Source organism: Sapajus apella, unplaced genomic scaffold (genome assembly GCF_009761245.1).
Source record: "Sapajus apella isolate SASKATOON/1434 unplaced genomic scaffold, GSC_monkey_1.0 scaffold23, whole genome shotgun sequence".
In the NCBI taxonomy this organism is placed as follows: domain Eukaryota; kingdom Metazoa; phylum Chordata; class Mammalia; order Primates; family Cebidae; genus Sapajus; species Sapajus apella.
Window position 1 is genome coordinate 13715701 of NW_022436963.1, and position 18427 is coordinate 13734127.

At 40.2% G+C, this 18427-nt stretch overlaps 1 protein-coding gene across 41 annotated transcripts in view; it reads right to left on the reverse strand.

The window, feature by feature from the left end:
- Window positions 1-327: 327 nt before the first annotated feature.
- Window positions 328-18427, reverse strand: part of CADPS (calcium dependent secretion activator) — a 471326-nt gene continuing 453226 nt past the window's right edge. For 40 of the 41 annotated variants that reach the window (XM_032290346.1, XM_032290356.1, XM_032290353.1 and 37 more), the window contains 2 exons: window positions 4723-4827; window positions 328-1577 (listed from right to left, as the gene is read on the reverse strand). In XM_032290346.1, coding sequence (XP_032146237.1) covers window positions 1398-1577; window positions 4723-4827 — 285 coding nt within the window. In that variant the 3' untranslated portion in view covers window positions 328-1397. The remainder of the gene's footprint in view (window positions 1578-4722; window positions 4828-18427) is intronic. The other variant, XM_032290362.1, reaches the window with a different exon arrangement.

Sequence of the window (18427 nt, forward strand, 5' to 3'; positions counted from 1 at the left end):
ACAGTTTGTTGGCCTTCTCTTCGTACAGGAGAAACATTTCTCTCGTTTACACTACTTACTTGCTTAGCAAACCCTTATTTATCCTATAATGCAAGCGTAATCTGTCCAACATGTCCAAATGCCCACGGATTCTGAATTAGTGGAGTCTGAATTAACGGAATTTTAGGCAGTCTCTCATGGAGAACTACGAGCATTTGAAAACGACCCACTCCAACAGCTTCAAGAACACTCTACAAAAATTACCTCTTCCCTCCCCTTTCCTATTTCTTCTTGTTGTGTTTCAGTTCTGGCATTCAAAGGAGACAGAGGAAGACAGACCCAAACGTATATTCTTAGGACATTTGAATATTTATTGAGAAGCCACAGTTTTCCACACTTCCATAACTGTAGGCTTTATATAAGGCAAAAGCAAGATGGATCCACTACTTTACATGGAAAGAAATAGCTCCGCAGCGAACCCCAGGGTTGTGCAGTTACAGATCAAAATGCAATGTACATGACAGATATAAAAACAGTGTGGAACAAAATAATTTAAATTATGGTTACAATCTACTGAAGGAAATATCCACATCTTATTATAAACACATTTTCAGTCTAGGATTGTAATTTAAATATTCATTTTTTTTCATACACAGTTATTGAGACATAAAAGCAAAATAACAATTAAGAGGAGAAAACTTTGACAGAAGACAGTTGTTCTGAACCGTGTGCTTGATGTTAAGTCATGATAGGATTGCCCCCCTTGCCGTGGCAATTAAGAGAATCAATCCATTGGTATGTAGCCATCCTTTTTTTTTTTTTTTTTTTTTTTTGCTAATTATATGAGTAAATGAAAAAATGGGTTAACAAAGACACAAGGGGTTCATTTTTTAGTTTTAGGGGAACAGAAAGAATCAAAAGTTGATTGTTGGAGACTTGCCTTTTGTTTAAAAAAAATAAAAACACAAAGCAGACCTATGTGTTTTATTTAATTTATTTATGTACTCATTTAATTAACTGGCATCCACATATGTGAAACAAAGAAGTAAATGTACTTGATGTACTCACCCTCACATCCACTTACCATCAATGCACACACAGTACATGAATGAAGCATCATTGATCTTTGCTGATAACAGGGACACACCTAGTGGCTAGACTATGTATTCTCCATGAACAGTATTTAAAGAATGGTGCTTCATATTGCTTGTAAACATATAGACATGGAAATCAGGAAATCAGTGGATACGAAGGTCATTTGCTAATCTTGGTACCACATAGCTAAAATGGCAATTGTACTGATAAACATCTCATGGGCATGGTAGTTGACAGAAAATTCCCTAATGGGTTTCACTAACAGACTAAGGACATGCACTGATTACAGGACTCTGTCCCAGCGGACTCTAGGACCAAATGGTCTAATCATCTTCTTCATCTTCCTCATCACTGTCCTTCATGCTGATCCCCTGCAGTCCCCCACCTTCGCTCACTGATGCTGTGGCTTCCTCCACAGTGAGACGGTTCCGGATTGTCTCATAGGTCTTGCTGTTTAAAGTGGAGTCCAGGACCCCTTGCAATCGGAAATCTCTGTATGTTTTCTAAGGAGAGAAAAGACAGAGTAATAAGAGAGGTCTCATCTCCATGATGGGGAGGGAGAAGGTAAAAAGCAGGTATGGGTGTGAGAGCACTGACCTTCAGCTAAATATCACATTTTATGCATTGTCAAATAAAAAGCCACTGCACTTAGATTTCACTTGTATTGAAATTCACTTGTATTGAGATTCTTTGAATGACAGAAAATGAGAAATAGTGACAGGATAAACTATATTAGATGAGACAAAGCAAAGAACATAAGCTTGTGTTTATTCAGTTCCATAAAGGGAAATGTTCCATAATTGTATTGGTTCATTTTTGTGGACTGGTTCTTTCTCTTAGGTTAGTGTAATGTAATATGATAGACAGTGGAAGGGACTGTAACATATAAATAATGGATTGAGTGATTATGGTATTTTGTGATTTCTGTTGCAGTCTGGTTTTAGTATTTTTGAGTCTTATAACTGCGTGAGCTGTACTGATATCCCTCTGTCTCATTCACAAGACAGACATATGTATGTTGGTATATGAAACCTATTACAGGCAGCAGCAATTATGAGAAAGATGGAGCACTAATGCCTCATCAATATGTTGCAGGCATGTGACTCATTTCTTATCTCCTTGGGAAAGAGCTGTATCTATTCTGTTCACAACTTTATGGTCCAGGGAAGAAATTTGGCTCTTTTTCAAGAACAATGGCTTGGTATTACCACACCACAAGTTCTTTCTTTGTTCCTTCAGGCGGTTTCTCTCAGATTTCCTTAGGTATCTCAAGGACTGTTTTTCTAGAAATCCTTCAGTGTTAATTGAATATGACCAGAAGCATCTGGCTGTTGTCTACTTCATAATTTTTTTTAAAAGGTCTCTCTCTAACTACTCTCCCCATCGTACTGCATATCATTTTAGCTACTGTTTGTTTCTCCTACTGATATAGGCAACTTGCTAAAGGGGCAAGACAAGGAAGGCTAACATACATCAATACCACTCCCATCATTATTTCTATTTTTAATAGTCCATCTAATGCAGTCATAGTTGCAAGAATCACAATGTCAACCCCTCTTGAAGGTCACGGGTTGTAATCACTGTAGAGTTAATGAGTGAACCCAGTTCGGCTTAGTGAAGTCCAATAACATAAAAGTAATCTGGTTTAGACATTAAATTAGGTTATTCTCAATCATGCATCAACATGCAAGGCTCGCTGAGAATAGGAAGCTAGACAGCTACTTGTTTTCACTTTGATGGGGAAGAGTAAGAGACTGAGTAAATGTTAGGCATGCTGTGGACCAGATTTCCAGACAATTAACTTAAATTTTTGTACTTTTCAATCATTTGTTCTGTTGCCACTTAGAATAACATAATTGTTGCCAGAACGTGATGGGGAAAATAAAGGTAAAAAGCACTTGAGTATTGTTTCTTTTATTCAAATTTGAGAGCGGTGTGTTTGCCAACTAGACTCTCAATGCCTAAGTGCAGAGACTACATCTAGTCGTTTTTGAATCCTCCATCTGGTAATATACAAGTAGGGGCTCACCTAATATTTATCCAATGTTGGATGAATGAATAAATGCTTGTTGAATAATGAATGAATGGATGAATAAAAGAAGTGGCTGTTGATGCAAGAAAGAAAGCCAATTATCCTTGGAAATTTGCCCTGGAGGAGGAGGCCTCTGGGTGATGTTTTTGGTTAAAAGGTTGTGAATTTGGCTTCATAGTTCAGAGTTGTGGCATTAGTTAAGCGGAACCCACTTTTTGCTAAAGTGAAGGGGTTCCTTTGGCAGTGACATTTCTGTATCCCTTCTCTGTGGTTCATATCATATATATATATGTATATATTTGGCAAAAGGGTAAGATTAAACCTCACCTCTGACTTATATTTTTCTTTCATAAGATATTGCTAATTTCCAACATCAGTCTGGGAATAACAGTAATGGAAAGATAATTTTTAATTATTAAAATTACACCTTCTTTTGATGTCTACCCATTAAGGGTCAAACAGAAAATTTCCCCAAAGCATATTTATGCACAGAAAATGGAATTCAAGTGGTCAGGTGACCACTTGACTATTAAGCTGGTCCTAAGAAACTGAAGTAAAAAAATGCGAAAATGAGGCTGGGTCCCTAGTCTGAGTGTACACATTCCTTTTTTAAGAGCTGTAAAACACTGCTGTCTATAACCTTTCCTGAGCAGATGCTTTGTGAGATCAAATGCAGATAATAATAATTCTCCTTAATTACACACAACGGAACAGCAATTGGTTGTAAGTCAGCACTGGGGTAAAGTTCGGATCCAAAAGAGACTAAGAAATGGGGTAGGGGTGGGGTGCCCAGGAGTGGGTATTGCAGGGACTTTTGGAAAACTGTTAAGAAATAGATATTCAGCTATGTTTATCGTTAAAATATTTTAAAGGACTCTGTGCTTTGAATAAGATTTTTGCATATGAGTGTTTTAAAACCCTCTATGGTGAAGCATCAAATGGAAACTGAAATGATCAAAAACGTATTTACCCCCTTCTGTGACCTTATTATTTCATGTAAACCACTCAGATTTCACGCTGAAATAATTATCATTAGTCCAAGGCGCACACACACGAACAAGGAAAAAAGCTACTTTCAGGGTATGTTATCTCACCTTTGTGATCCTTTACATTTGATTGTATACACACACTGTAAGAGGAACTACTTCAATTAACTGTGAGAACAATATTAATTTGCATTCTGATAATAGTCACAGGCCATATTTAGAAATAGCTGGGGGTAAATATTTCTATTAAACTAATAGTGGCAAAATTTTATTTAATTAAACCATAAATGAAATTGGCAATTGATGTGATTAACATAATGGCACCAAAAGCCAGTTTTTGAAAATTTAATGCAAAGGACACGGTGACCTCTGCAGTATTTTTGCACAGTAAAACCATAAAGTATTTTTCCTCTCTGGAAAAAGATATCAAATTCATTTGTATTAAATTCCTTTTGCTGTCTGAGCAACACATTTATCAGGCATCATAAAACAATTGCATGGGTTTTTCTTGTATGAGATGCTATTTTATATGTAAATTAATATTTGTGGTAAGCAAGCTCTGCAGCTTGCCAATAAAAAGTATTTCAGTAAGCTATTTGTAAAGAAGAGTCATTATTTTTTTTCTTTTACCTTTACCATCCTAATTAGTGTTTTCAACTGATAAATGTGAAGCTGTAAGTCCATCCGGTCCGTCAACCAGGTGCAGATCACGTTCATGGAACTGTTGTACCATTGCTGAAAAAAGAGACAAAAGTTCTCCAGCCAACACATCATGGAGCATTTATACGGCAGAGAGGAAGCAGGCAATGTTTGAGTACCCCACTCTGTTCCAGGAGGAAACAAAACGGTTAATAGAGATTGATGAACATTAATTTATACAAAATTACAAGGTACTGGATACGGGACCAATCTAAGAGAGACCAGTTTGGACTTTGAATCTAATAGAAGTCTTTCATGATAGTCATTTCCTGTGTTTCAATTCATAGAGACCATCTTTCGCTCTTCTGCTGATCTTTTTTATTGGTTAATTTTATACCAGTTAGATTCAAGATACTGATTATTTTCTAATGTCATCATCTCTGGTGCCCAGAGAGATGAGGGCTTCTCCACTGGAACAATTGATGTTCTTTGCCACTTACCGTTTGAAAATTCCATACCCTGTCTGCTAGAGTACAATTCTGGGAATTGTGCTGAGCGCTTTAGGAATTTAGGGGCAAGTTTATCTTCATTTACCTGATTGAGGAGTGCTGATCAAGACAATGAATGAGGATTTTTCTTTAAGGGCCAAACTGTACTCTGGGCAGCTTATGTGCCCTTACATTGGCTGTGCAATCTGTTTTAATCTTAACACCAAAAAATTATGGAAGATGAGAAAAAAAAAACATCTACAAATGAGCTCATTTCAAGCTGTTGAAATCATACTTCCCCTTAAGGGGGTTAAATTTTGCTTCTTGTCTGTGAAAAATGCTTGAAGCTGTGTCACTTTAGACTGCCACCCCTGTGGTGCAGGAAGTCTCTGGTGCAGTATAATTTTGCAGTACTGCTCATATATTCATAAATCTCACTCGGAGACATATGAACAGTGTTATGAAGTGTCAGTATGAAAAAAAAATCTAATCTTTTAAACTTCACCAGGTTTCATTACGCTCTGGCACTTATACCAAACAATTTACAAATAAAATGAAAAGGTGTGGATGGACCTATATATTTATTTATAGGGCATCTATATGAACTGTGCACAGAAAAGATGCAAAAAGGAAAGACTGGTTAGAGAATTGAGATGATGCATACTCTCATGCTAACCAATACACGCGCACATGCACACGCGCGCGCACACACACACACATCGCACACCAGTGGGGATTCGAAAAGCATAAATAAAAACATGTTTCTGATGGTAACTCCACCCTTTCTCACCTAAAGATCATCCAAAATCAGTTTATGCCTAACACTCACAGTTTTTCCGAAGCCTTGTTTCTGACTTAATTTCTTTTAAAAAAAATTAATTTAGGTTTTTACTTGCAAGGTAGAACTGCCAAGTTTCACCTTGCAAGAAACGACACAGTCTCAGCCATGGCGTACAGAAGCCCTCTTTGCAATCTTTCATTTCGAGGCTCCTTCCTCATCAGAGCCAATTGTGGCTCTCCTTGGAGCCCAGCCGCAACAGAGACCACACTACCCCAATCGAGGCAGCACTGCAGCCTCACAGCCAACTTCTGCTCTTTTAAAGATCATGGAGGCGAAACTGTCAGTTTTAGGAACCTTCTGTCCCTCCCCAGGGAGCAGGAGGGATAGGAAGTAAGAAAAATTTTTTTTTTTTTTTGAGATTTACAGTTCACTCCACGGAGGGAGGGTGTTGGCTGGGGTCAAGCTGCTTCAGGCATGGACAGGTTTTCCCCTCTAGGGGTGAGAACATTTTACTGAAAAATTTTTTTTGGTAGTGGTTGTTGGGGGGTGTTTTTGGCACCTCCTGCCTTGGGATTCTGGAGCTTTTGCTGTCACTGCATCTGGGTTTGTTAAGAAGGGGTGCCGGGACAGGGTAATCACTGGGTCACTGGTATTCCTGCAGCCCTCCCTTACTCCTGGCAATTGGGGGCTCTCTTGTGGTAACCTCAGGCCTCAAATTCCACATTTACTGTCTGTAGCTGACATGTAATCGGGGGTGGGGGGCTCAAAAGATCTATTTTGAGAGCTACAATCAACCTCCCCTTACATCCAGCCTCCTGGGATTAGAAGATGACCTTCAAGCAATCCTGTCAACCTCCTGGCCAAACCTACCATTCTAGGGTCTCATGATGGGTACATCTCAGGGACACAAAAGAGGAGTGTGGCACTCTGGCTTCTAGGCAGAGGTGGCATTTTGCTTTGGCTGTGACAACAGGCAAACCGGCGCTGGCTTATATCACTGCCAGCAAGCCTTGTGCAACATGCCTTTTTCTCTTTGCTGAGAGACGTGCCACCTTTCGGGAAAAAAAAATAACGCAACCCCCTGCCACCCCTCCATTTTATGTAAGCAGTTCCCACTCTTGTAAATGGCTTTTGGATAGTAAAAAAATAAAAATAAAAATAAAAAGGTAGGAGACTATCAACAATCTTGCTCGGCTGCTGAAAGTGTAGGGAGGTAGAAATTGCATACAGCAATGGATCAGTGCATCACACGCAGCCTCCCACCCCAGGAGAACAAGAAAGCCCTGGAACATCCATGCTTTCCTTCCTGGATCTCACATCTAGCAAAAGAAGTGTAAAAAATGTATGATGCCCCATTGGCTACACATTTAAAGAGGCAAAAGGGAGTAAGTCACTCCTTTCCAAACCTTATGCTCAGGAGATGAAATTGGAGGCACTTTTGGATGCAGCACAGTGCTAACTTGGTTTTTCCAGAAAGACGCTTCAAGGCATTTGGATGTCGGAAAAAGCAGGAGGCACTGCCTTCTAGAACTTTAAAATGTTAGAGGTACAGGGATCTTCCACATTATCTGTTGTAGAGGAGGAAACAATGGCCCAGAGAGGTGAAGTGACATGCCCAAGGTCACACAGTGAGTGCCTCCAGAAGCAGCAGCTCTCCAGGACAGCCACTGTATTGAAAGAGCGGACTGCCTTCTGTTCCTCCTCCCTAAGGGATGGAGTAGTGTGTTTGCTGGTCATGACAGCCGATCTTGCACACATCTTCCCAACTTCGCATTTAGGGATATCACATTGATAGCTAGAAATAGGCCTTCGTGGGGGTTTTTCATCATGGAAATTGGCAAATGCCACAACCAGGGCTTTCTCCCTCCCAGGAAGCCAGTCATTAAACATTTATCAGCACAATCCTCAGTGCCTGGGTTGTTCTGCTCTTCCTCACAGGGGCTTACAGTGCGTATTAATCGGGTTTGCTTTATTTGAGATGGATGGGAATACAGCAGATTTGTTTTGATTCTTCAAAAGAGGAAATAAATAAAATATTTTAAGTTCTCCCCATTTTGTTTAGTTCTTGGTTCAGATATACCTTTTCCAGAGCTACCCTAACACCTGGGCACTAACTTGTTGGTAAAATAGACTCTATGTCTGTAGAAAAAAGAATTGTGGGCTGACAACAGGTACTAAGTATTAAGTGCAATTTCGATTTCTTTACTGCCTCACGCTAGTTCAAGTATATTAATTTGAAGCTTGCTAAATAAAACTACTTTAATACTAAAAAAGCACTAAAGACAGAAAACCCCCAACAGCCTGGGCAACTTTAAAATATGCCCTCTGGTGATAATTCTGTGACGATTTTGAACTTGTCACCCAAAAGGATGCCTCTTATAGGTGACAACAGGGCCCTTGGAAAGGTGGGGACTTCTTCAGTGGCTGAACTGGATCTGAAGGCTCTATTTAAAAGGAGCTGGAAGGCTGATCTAAAAATTTGCCATTTAACTCTTCCTTCTTTCCACAGTGTAGTGGTTAAGAGCACAGGCCCTAACACCCACCTGGGTTTGTGATCTTGGGCAAGTTACTTATGTTCTCAGAGACTCAGTTTCCTGATGAAATTGGGGACTAACTAGCTTTTTCTGATGAGTGAATGAAATCATGCTCATAAAGCACTCACGACAGCATTTGGCACATGATAAAGCCTCAATCAATGTTAGCTACCACCACCTTCATCACCTCTACCACCACCTCCACCACTGCGATAATCATTGTCGTCATCATCATCTTTCTCCTCTCCCTCTCTCAACCTAAAATATTCCAAAAAACAAGGGAGAAAGCAGAACACATTACCAGGGAAAGCCATGTGGCGGTGAAGAAAACTATTCCCACTGGAATATTTCTGGAATTGTATGCATGCCTTATAGGACACACAAGTAGCTCCTTAACCATGCAATTGTGTTGTAAAGTTTTCTGGTAGATCATTACCCAAACTTTGGGTTCATAAAGAACATTTTAAACTATATTGACCCAGATTTAAGTCTTGAATTAAAAAGATTCAGACACAGAGTGAGTGATTTCTCAAACCCTGTGGGGTGAATTGTAGCTTCAGCCTATGTCTGCTACTTATTAGCTGGGTAGCCTCAAGGAAATTACTTAACACTCTGACCCTCAGTCTCCGCTTGGGGTTAATATGAGTACTCACTTCACGGGATTACTGTGAGCATTAAAAGAAATCATTTATGTGGAGTGCCTAGCAGAGTGAGGGTCACATAGCAAGGACTCCATAAAATGTACCCTCTGTTGTTATTCCTCTCAGAAACATCATGGATATACTTTCTTTTTGTTTTTCTTTTTTTGTGACAGAGTCTTGCTCTGTGTTCAAGCTGGAGTACAGCGGCATGATCTTGGCTAACTGCAACCTCCATCTCCCAGGTTCAAGTGATTCTCTTGCCCTAGGCTGCTGAGTAGTTAGGACTACAGACACGAACCACCAGGTCCAGCTAATTTTTTCTATTTGTAGTAGAGATGAGGTTTTGCCATGTTGGCCAGGCTGGTCTCGAACTCCTGACTTTAGGTGATCTGCCCATTTCGGTGGCCTCCCAAAGTGCTGGGATTACAGGCATGAGCCACCACACCCGACCCATGGACGTACTTTTAATATGTAACAGAAGGACATTGTTTTGATCTTCCCTTTCTAGTAGAAGCTTAGATCATTAATGTCCTGACGCACTTGGGTCACCCATTCTGCCCTACAAACATAGTGACTTCATGTAGAGAAATCCTTCAACGTGAAATGTTTCTTCTCTAACATTTGGGTTCACTAACGCCAGGATTAGGGTGAGGCAGTGAGGCAGGGTTGTACAAGTGCAGGATCAGATCCTGTCTTTAATTAAAATTTTGATATTTCAGTCATCATGGAGTTTTGATTTTTGCATTAATTTTGATTTTTTTAAACTGTTGTATTAAATGTTATCTTGATTACTATATTTTTTGACTCTCCCTTAAATTTTGCGATCAAAAAGTGGCTCATTTTCCTCTCCCTAGTCCCACTCTTGGGATCACTGTTCCCCTGGAAAGTTTATCCCCTGGAAAGGATGTAGGTTTTGAGAGACAAGATGAGTAATTAACACCTTATTGGACAGTGTAGGATTCACAGAAAATGGGCTTTCATTTAGCTCTGGATAATATCTAATCAGCTATACAGAGTATTGCTACAATGATTGCTACTGCAGTTATGTCTTCTGTCATCATAGTCACCTCCATTTACATGAGTCTTAAATCCTGACCCCCAACAGCTTGATGTTAATTTGATATCCTAAAAAGACATTACTGTTAATGGTACATTCGTTTTCAGAACAAGCCATATATCACAGATGAGCGGCGGTGGAAACAAGGAACAGTGGCTGAGAGGAGATAGAACCACTCACTGTATTTTCATATTGACTTGTCACAAGGGTAATTTGTCCCTTTAACTTAAACAAACCCCTGTCAGACCAGACTATTCCATAGGACTTTAGAGTCTACTGTTTTCAGCAAAGTACTACTTTGTACAGGATTCTTAATACACACCCATATGTACCCACGTTCATGTACAATTCATAAAAATAATTGCCTACTCATTGAACATGGAGCCTTTTTAATGTGCAGGGAATGCACAAAATATCTTACAAGCACTATATAGTTTAATCATTGAATTGAACTCAAGATGTTGACACTATTAACAGCCTCGCTTTGTAGATGAGAGGCAAGAAAGCGAGTCAAGGGCATTGATAGGTTACATAAGCAGCCTATGGTCACAGAACTATTAAGTGGTGGGACAAGTTTCAAGCTGGTTATTTACCACTAAATCTGTATAAGTTGTTTGCATTCAATTGGTACTTTATAAAAGTAATGGGTTGGTTAAACAGAAACAGCTCTAGTCCTAGGTGTCCCTAGAGCAAATTCATTGAGCTCTGAAGTTCTCAAAGAAGTGTGTGGGTAGGACAATGCTGTTGAACCTGTTTTTCTCAGAGTCTGAACTTGGCTTGGTGTTGAAAAGATTCTACATTTTATGAGCATAGAAAGTTGCTAAGGAGAGTGTGGGGACTCAGGGGCATCCCCATGGAAAACCACTCAACAGCCTTAAGAATTGATAGATGAGAGACAACCATTGCTGACTCTTTAATGATTAGAAAAAGATGAATAAGGCTGAAGGCTACCACTTCTTAACTAGCATTAACATATTTTTTTCTTCTCTCTATCATCCTACCTCCAATTCTTATTTTATTTTAGGTTGGTAACTCATCAGTTGCTAGTGGGAGAAACTAGAAAAGTAGCCTTCATCACAATGATTGAATATTCCTAACAGTTTCAGAGATAGAAACGCTATATAACATGGATCAAAATTTCTGAAAAAATTACATATCACACGCTTTAAAATTTTTAGTGAAGATGGAGAGCAAAATGGTAGAGACTTTTCATGTCAAGGGAAAAAACAGTGTCATGTGAAATTAAAGATGTCATCAGGAAGCACTAGGAGAGAAGAATTTTAGGCAAAGTCACAAAATCAGTGAAAATAGTCTAGTCCAAACTCAGTTCTTTCTGTGTTGCTTTTTTCTTCACAGGAAAATTTTATTGACGTATAACACACATACTGTAGTAAGTACTTTTAGCAACACACACACACACACACAAACACACATGCATACACACACTCCCAGCAAGGCATGTTGCCCCATGCCTATAAGTGAGGGAAATAACCCAATATCATAAAAATGTGCTCTTTAAAAAATAGTGGTGTTTGGCCTAAGAACCAATAACCATACTATGCACAAACACACATCTTCACACACCTTTTGTGATTGAAAACTTGTAACTCAGTCCAATATATCTCCATCCTGAGTGACAGCTGAAATTCACTAGGAACTGAGTTCTGTTAGTTCATTTCTGAACATGTATTTCCTTTGAAACTGGCATGTTCAAGCCATCTATATATTAGGAAGGCAAAGCATTAAATGCCTGGGCAGTTCATGTCTAAATTCTCAATGGTGCTGTAGTTAAATCTTTATCATTATCCATAGATTCACTTCACAGATGAGGAAACTGAGACTCAGAAGCAAAGTGGTCTAGCAGCCAGCAAGAGATGGAGCATCAACTTAAAATTCTGAGGGTCCTGTGGCTAAAAAAAAGACCCAGACCACTTGTGTTTGGATCCTGACAAATGCCTAACCCCCCTATGCCTCAGTTTTCTCATCTGGTAAGTGGAGATAATAATAAAACCTACTTAGGATTAAATGACTTATTTATGTGCTGAGTGCTTATAACAGTGCCAGGCACATACTAAACACTGGGCATTACTATCTGAGCCATGCTATCCTACTCCACTTCACAAATAAGAAATCATATCTCCTGGAGTATGAGCTACTCAGGGTTGTACAAAACTTTCTGAGCAGCAGGCCAGGCACAGTGGCTCATGCCTGTGATCCCAGCACTTTGGGAGGCTCAAATGGGAGGATCACTTGAGGCCAAGAATTTGAGACCAGCCTGAGCAACACAGTGAGACCCCGTCTCTACAAAAAATTTAAAAATTAGCCAAGTATGGTGGTATGTGCCTGTAGTCCTAGCTACTCAGGAGGTTGAGGTGGGAGGATTGCTTGAGCCCAGGGGTTTGAGGTTACATTGCTATGATTGTGCCACTGCACTCCAACCTGGGCAACAGAGCAAAGTCCTGTCTCTGGAAAACAAAAAACAAAACAAAACAAAAAAACCACCCTTTTTGAGCAGCTTCTGTTTTTCTAAAAATATCTGAGCAAGCAGGTAATTTGGTAACTGCTTGGTAACCAATGGGTGTTTTTGAACTGAATGCTGGAGGATTTTTATCTTTTCTTGGGAAAGTTCTCTTTCTCTAACCCAACACAGCCACACCTCAGAGAAACTGGCACAGCGTCTTGCCTAGAGGGGCTAATGAAATAACATTTTGTTTGTTGGCAAAGAGTCTAAGAGGAAGGTAATACTTTGACCATGCACATGTGACTAAGTTCTTAATTTTGTTTTGGTGACAAAAGGGAACTATTATATGTTAAAGGAAAAAAAAAAAACCCTACAACCTATTTAAATTGCTGTATTGAAATACTGTAATGAAATATTTTATGTTTGAAGTTTTTAATGCGTATTTCTTCCTTACAAGTTGGGTAATTTAAGAACATGTGAAAAGCATCATTCAGGGTTTCTTTACACTTCCACCAAAGTCCCCATAGCTTCATTAACCTAAGCCAAAATTCCACAGCCCCTGGGTCTCTCAGGTCTAAGGATCACTGGGGCTCTGGTTGTATTTGCTGTTCTAATCAAAGATTCACAGGGGGTCTGACAAAACAACCCTGGCACGTTCGAGCCATCTATGCCAAGTGGGCAAGGCACCAAAGGACTGCACATAGTTCATAGCAAGTTTTCAGATTTCTCAAAGCTCCCCAAGGGCTGAACAAATACTTTCTAAAAGGGCATATCGTCCCAAATGCATTCAAAAACCAGCACACCATTGAAAGATACAATCTTCTGCCTTGAGTGTTGCTATAATTCAGGATTTCATCCTTCAAAAGCAACTGCTCTTAAAAATGGGTATTTCCCAGTCACAGCTTTAGGACGCGCAGCTAACAGCATAAGGCTATAACTAGACACCGAAGCCCTAATCAGACACCAAAATCAGAGGATACAGATAATCAGAATGACCTTCCCAGGTGCCCTAAGAGTCATTTTAAGTTGAGGGTAGAATTTTTTTGTTTTTTACATCCATATTTCTTTGGATACCTAGAAAGCCATCCCACTGAAGTTTTTACAAAGCTATCAGTGCTGTGGCTCTTCAGGATGGCTGGGTCCTAAAGTTTGGATGGCATCTGCCTGAGGACTCCCTGTTGGAGGGGTCTGAGACAACAAGGTACCACCATAGTTTCAGAGACTATGGCTTTCTATAACTTGCTGCTGAGAGAATTCAGCTTTGCCTTTAGCCTTTCTCATAAGGAAGACATAATGCAAAAGACAAAATAATTTAAAGATACATTTAAGTTGTTACTGCTTAAAATGTTTGCTGCTTTTATAAGAAGGTATAAGGAATTTAGCATTTGGGAACATTATTTTAACCCTTTTAGGAAGGTCCTAAATATCCTGATTTTTCATTAAAATAAGCAGTTATCTATTCATGACCAAATTTCAACTCTCTAAAATGTGGAAAAATGTTCAACAATAAGTAATTCTTTAGCATCAAAATTTCAAATGAATGATTAAAGGTATAAATCCATATGTGGACTCCTGACTCAATGGATTGCAGCCCTCTAACCCAAGTCAGTCTTGTTGCATGGGGGAAATTTCAAGGGAAGGTAAGAGTCCAGAAGGATCCTTTCTAAAAGCAAATCAAGCAGCAGAGTTTAATCCAAAGCTTAGCTTACATTAAAAATCTAGGGGTCTCTCTCTGAAAGTTACATCTTGTGGGGATTTTTTTTAGCTAGCCAAAGCCTGAATGCAAATAAGCATATTGCTTCTGAATCAATCTGATTGGCTGAAACCCAACAAGTCACAAAATCCCCCTTTATCCTACCCAATCCCATGTTTCAATATGGTGGGTGGTCATTAGTGAGGAGGTGTGATAGTCTCAGAAAGGCTATCCTTCCTAATAATCATAAGATATTGCTGGAAATGGTGTACCCTCTTCAAATGAGAAAACCAAGCCAACATTCAACTCATTGATATCAGCTGAAAGACACAAAGACATAATATGGCGAAGCAGAGGCACTGCTGTGACTTTTCAGTTAGGATCACTACCTCCCACCCAAAAGCAAATAACACTCTTCCAGTTTCCACAACCTGAGTAAGTGCAATTATACTTATTCAAAAGAGGCACTTTTGAGTATAGATACAACTCCACTTTTGACTACAGATGCAAAAATAAAAAGTTGAAAGCAGGATCTGGAAGAGATATTCCCACATTCATGTTCACAGCAGTCTTATTCACAATAGCTAGAAGGTAGAAGCAACTCAAGTGCCATGCGAGGATGAGTGGATAAACAAAATGTGGTGGACGCATACAATGGAATATTATTCAGCCTTAACAATGAAGGAAATCCTGTCACATGCTGCAGTAGAGATAACCGTTGAAGACATTACGCTAAGTGCAATAAGTCAGTCATGAAAAGATAAATACTGTATGATTCCACTTACATGAGGTACCTAGAACAGTCAAATTCATAGAAACAGAAAGCAGAGCAGTGTTGCCAGGGGCTAAGGGGAGGGGGAAATGGGAGTTGTTTAATGGGTAAAGAGTTTCAGTTTTGCAAGATGAAACGACATCTAGAGATCGGTTGCACAACACTATGAATCTATATAATACTACTGAAATATACACTTAGAAATGGTTAAGACAGTACATTTGTTCTTGTGTGCTTTTATGACAATTAAAAAAAAGATAGGAAATAAAAATCACTTCCCATACTTAAAATGAAACTATGAAACTTTGTCTAAGAAAGAACAGATATGTAGCAATGTACATATTCTAATCTGACACCCAACCATACTTTTAAAAAGCAAAAAAAAAAATTCTTTGTAAGATGAGTGTGGTCGTTTCATTTAATCCCAGGACTGAGGCAATATCTCAAACTCTCAAGGCTCCACAGAGTTTTGAGATGAGGAAGAACAAAGAACAAATCTGGTAGCATTTGCTCAGTCATTTATTTGGTTTATTTAAAACATGCCACGGGGCCAACATTTCTAAATCTGTGAAAGAGAATTAAATGAAACCCAGAGATGAGAACTGAGAATCCTCATAGGGGACTGGGTCCAAACAAGAGAAGGATGCATTTTTCATACTGTGTACCACGTCACCTCATATGTTTTCACCGAGACTCCCCTGTCTCTTGTCAACCAGCCCCTGCTCCAATTTCCCAAGCACAGATCTGCTCAAGAAATGCTCAGCCCTGAGACCCCAGTTGCCCAAAAGGGCAACAGCTCTCCATCCAGAATCACTCCCACCACAACAGACTTATTAAGGTTTGGAATGTGTGTTCAGGAAGCCCTTTTTTAGGAAACAATTAAGTAGAATTAGGCTAATAATGCAAGGCAGGCAAAGCTTTTGCCCTTTGCTGAAAAATAACTCCTACGTGGAACAGTTATACTAATAAAAATCATGTATTTCTTAAATGCCTCAAAATGATCTTTGCACCAAGCTCAGCAATTAACACTACCCCACTGAGGAGCATTTATTCCCCAGGCTTGGGAGGATTAATCTCCCTGTTCGCCCAACCAATGTCTTCTCTTGGTGAAAATACAGTGTGAGGCTTTGGGGTCTGGGAATTGAAATTTCTGCAAGCAGGGATTTTGCAGGAGGCTTAATTCCCTTCTCATCTCAGAGGGTGGCAAGGTGGGAAGGAAGGGCCTGGTGGGGGCACCAGGCCCAAAGAGAGGCCACACCAAACTCTTTTCGGGCCTACCTGTTCTTGACCTCCTGGGAGGATGGGAAGGCCTTTCTTCAAGGGGCCTGGGTCTTGTCTACTGAGGGATTGTTCCCAACACCCCCAAACCCACTCTCCCCCTCAAAGTAGCCATTCACGGGCCTTCCTCTGGGCCAGAAGCAATAGATACCCAGCTCCAAGCCTGGGCAGGAAGTGACCGCTGGGCAAAAGCGGGACACAGACCCTCCCGTCTGATGCTTTGTCTCCTTGACAACACCCCAGCTGGTGGCCCGAGGCACAGGCTTAATTTCTTTTCTTTCTCTGCCCACCCTCCCCGCCCCATACTTCTTTCCCTCTTTCCCTACACGCACACGTACGACATCCAACATAAAGTTGCCGAAATAGCAATCTTGTCTCTGAATATATAAATTGCAAAAATTGATATGAATAAATCTGCAAGTAGCACACTGATTGTGGCACATTTTATCAAAAAACGGCGCTCGCTTGCTCTGTGGCTGGGTAGGGGGTTGGTGTCATTACACATACAGAAAAACATCTGCAAACTCCCAGTTTCTTTACTTAGAACTGAATGGAGGCATGACCTCCTGTTCCTTGCCATGAACCCTGAGTTCACACTCATATTTTACATGTTACAGGAAGCCACAGCTCGCCCCAGGGGTGCTGCAAACAGACACGCAGAAGCCAGATGTAGCCCCCCCACTCCTTAATGCACCTGAAGAAGCCGGCAACTCGACATTCAAAAGCTGACATGCTCGTAGCTTAAGGTCACTTCAGATTTTGTAAAGAGGAGGACAAAACCAGGAATGCTTCTAGGGCTGGGCTGTCAGCAGGGAGGCAGAGGGATTACAAGAAACCTGTGACTCTGCCTCTTTCTGCCTTTGCTGGTAGTTTTTTTGTGTGTGAACAAGTGCCATACAACAGATTGAGCCTCGTATAAAGGCCTGAGACTGTGCAAGGGTTCCCTGCTGGGCCTCAGCTGTGCTTGCAATTAGCAATAGGCACGGAGTGATTATTGTTGGGGTAGCGGATGGCGATGCGAAGTGACAAGTTTTATGGGGGAAGTTGGGTGTGGGGATGCTCTGCAAGTTTCTCTTTCTTTCTTTTTTCTTGTTCTGCAAAATACCCTTCCTTGGGAGGCTGCAACCTCCTGTTTCAGTGAAAGCTATTTTTCTTTTTCCCTCATCATTCAAAAGAGTCTTAACAAAATTGTTGAAAGAATATTTTTCTCAGTGCTTCAGAATGCGGGTTTTCTAGGTCAGAGCTTCCTTGCTGACCTATTTAATGTCAGAAATACCCATTTGCCTCAAATTAGCAGAGAGCTTGGAGTTGAGGGCAGGAGATTAAGCATACAAAATTACTCAGCAGGTGACAGTGGGGTGGATTTGGGGGTTGAGAAGTCTTTAAAACTGACTACAAGACATTATATACTTCTGACAAAAGAACATAGTAATCCTACCTGCTTGCTTTAACCACTGTTGTTTGCCTATTATTATGTGCTTTAATGCTCATGAGAGCAAAACTATTGCTGATAGTACTCAATTACCATAGTAACTCACACCAGTGACCTCTTATCACAGGGCTCCCAGCCCAGCTGAGCCAATCCAGAGAGTTTGTGTCTTTTTATTTATTTAAACGGTGACATATACTTGGACTGGAAAGCTCCAAATAGAGTCTACTCCTCTCTTTGTCTAGGATAAGAACTTGTTTTGAAATTTTGAGTAAGGGCCTTTCATCTTTTGATTCCGAGGTGGTTTGGAAGTTTATGGATTTGAGGCTGTGGAATGCCTTCAAAAATATGAAGACACCGAACAATGCCCAATAAAAAGAAAAGATCATGTGTACATCAGAGACCAGCAGGCTTCCAGCTGCAAAAGTTATGTTTCCCACTTGGCTGTCCAGCTATGACCATAGCTGGAGGTCAAAGTTTGGTAGGAGGAAAACTGGAGGTTCTTCCCGGGGCAGCGTTGCTATCTTATCCTATCAGTGGACTAAATACAAACAAGACACAC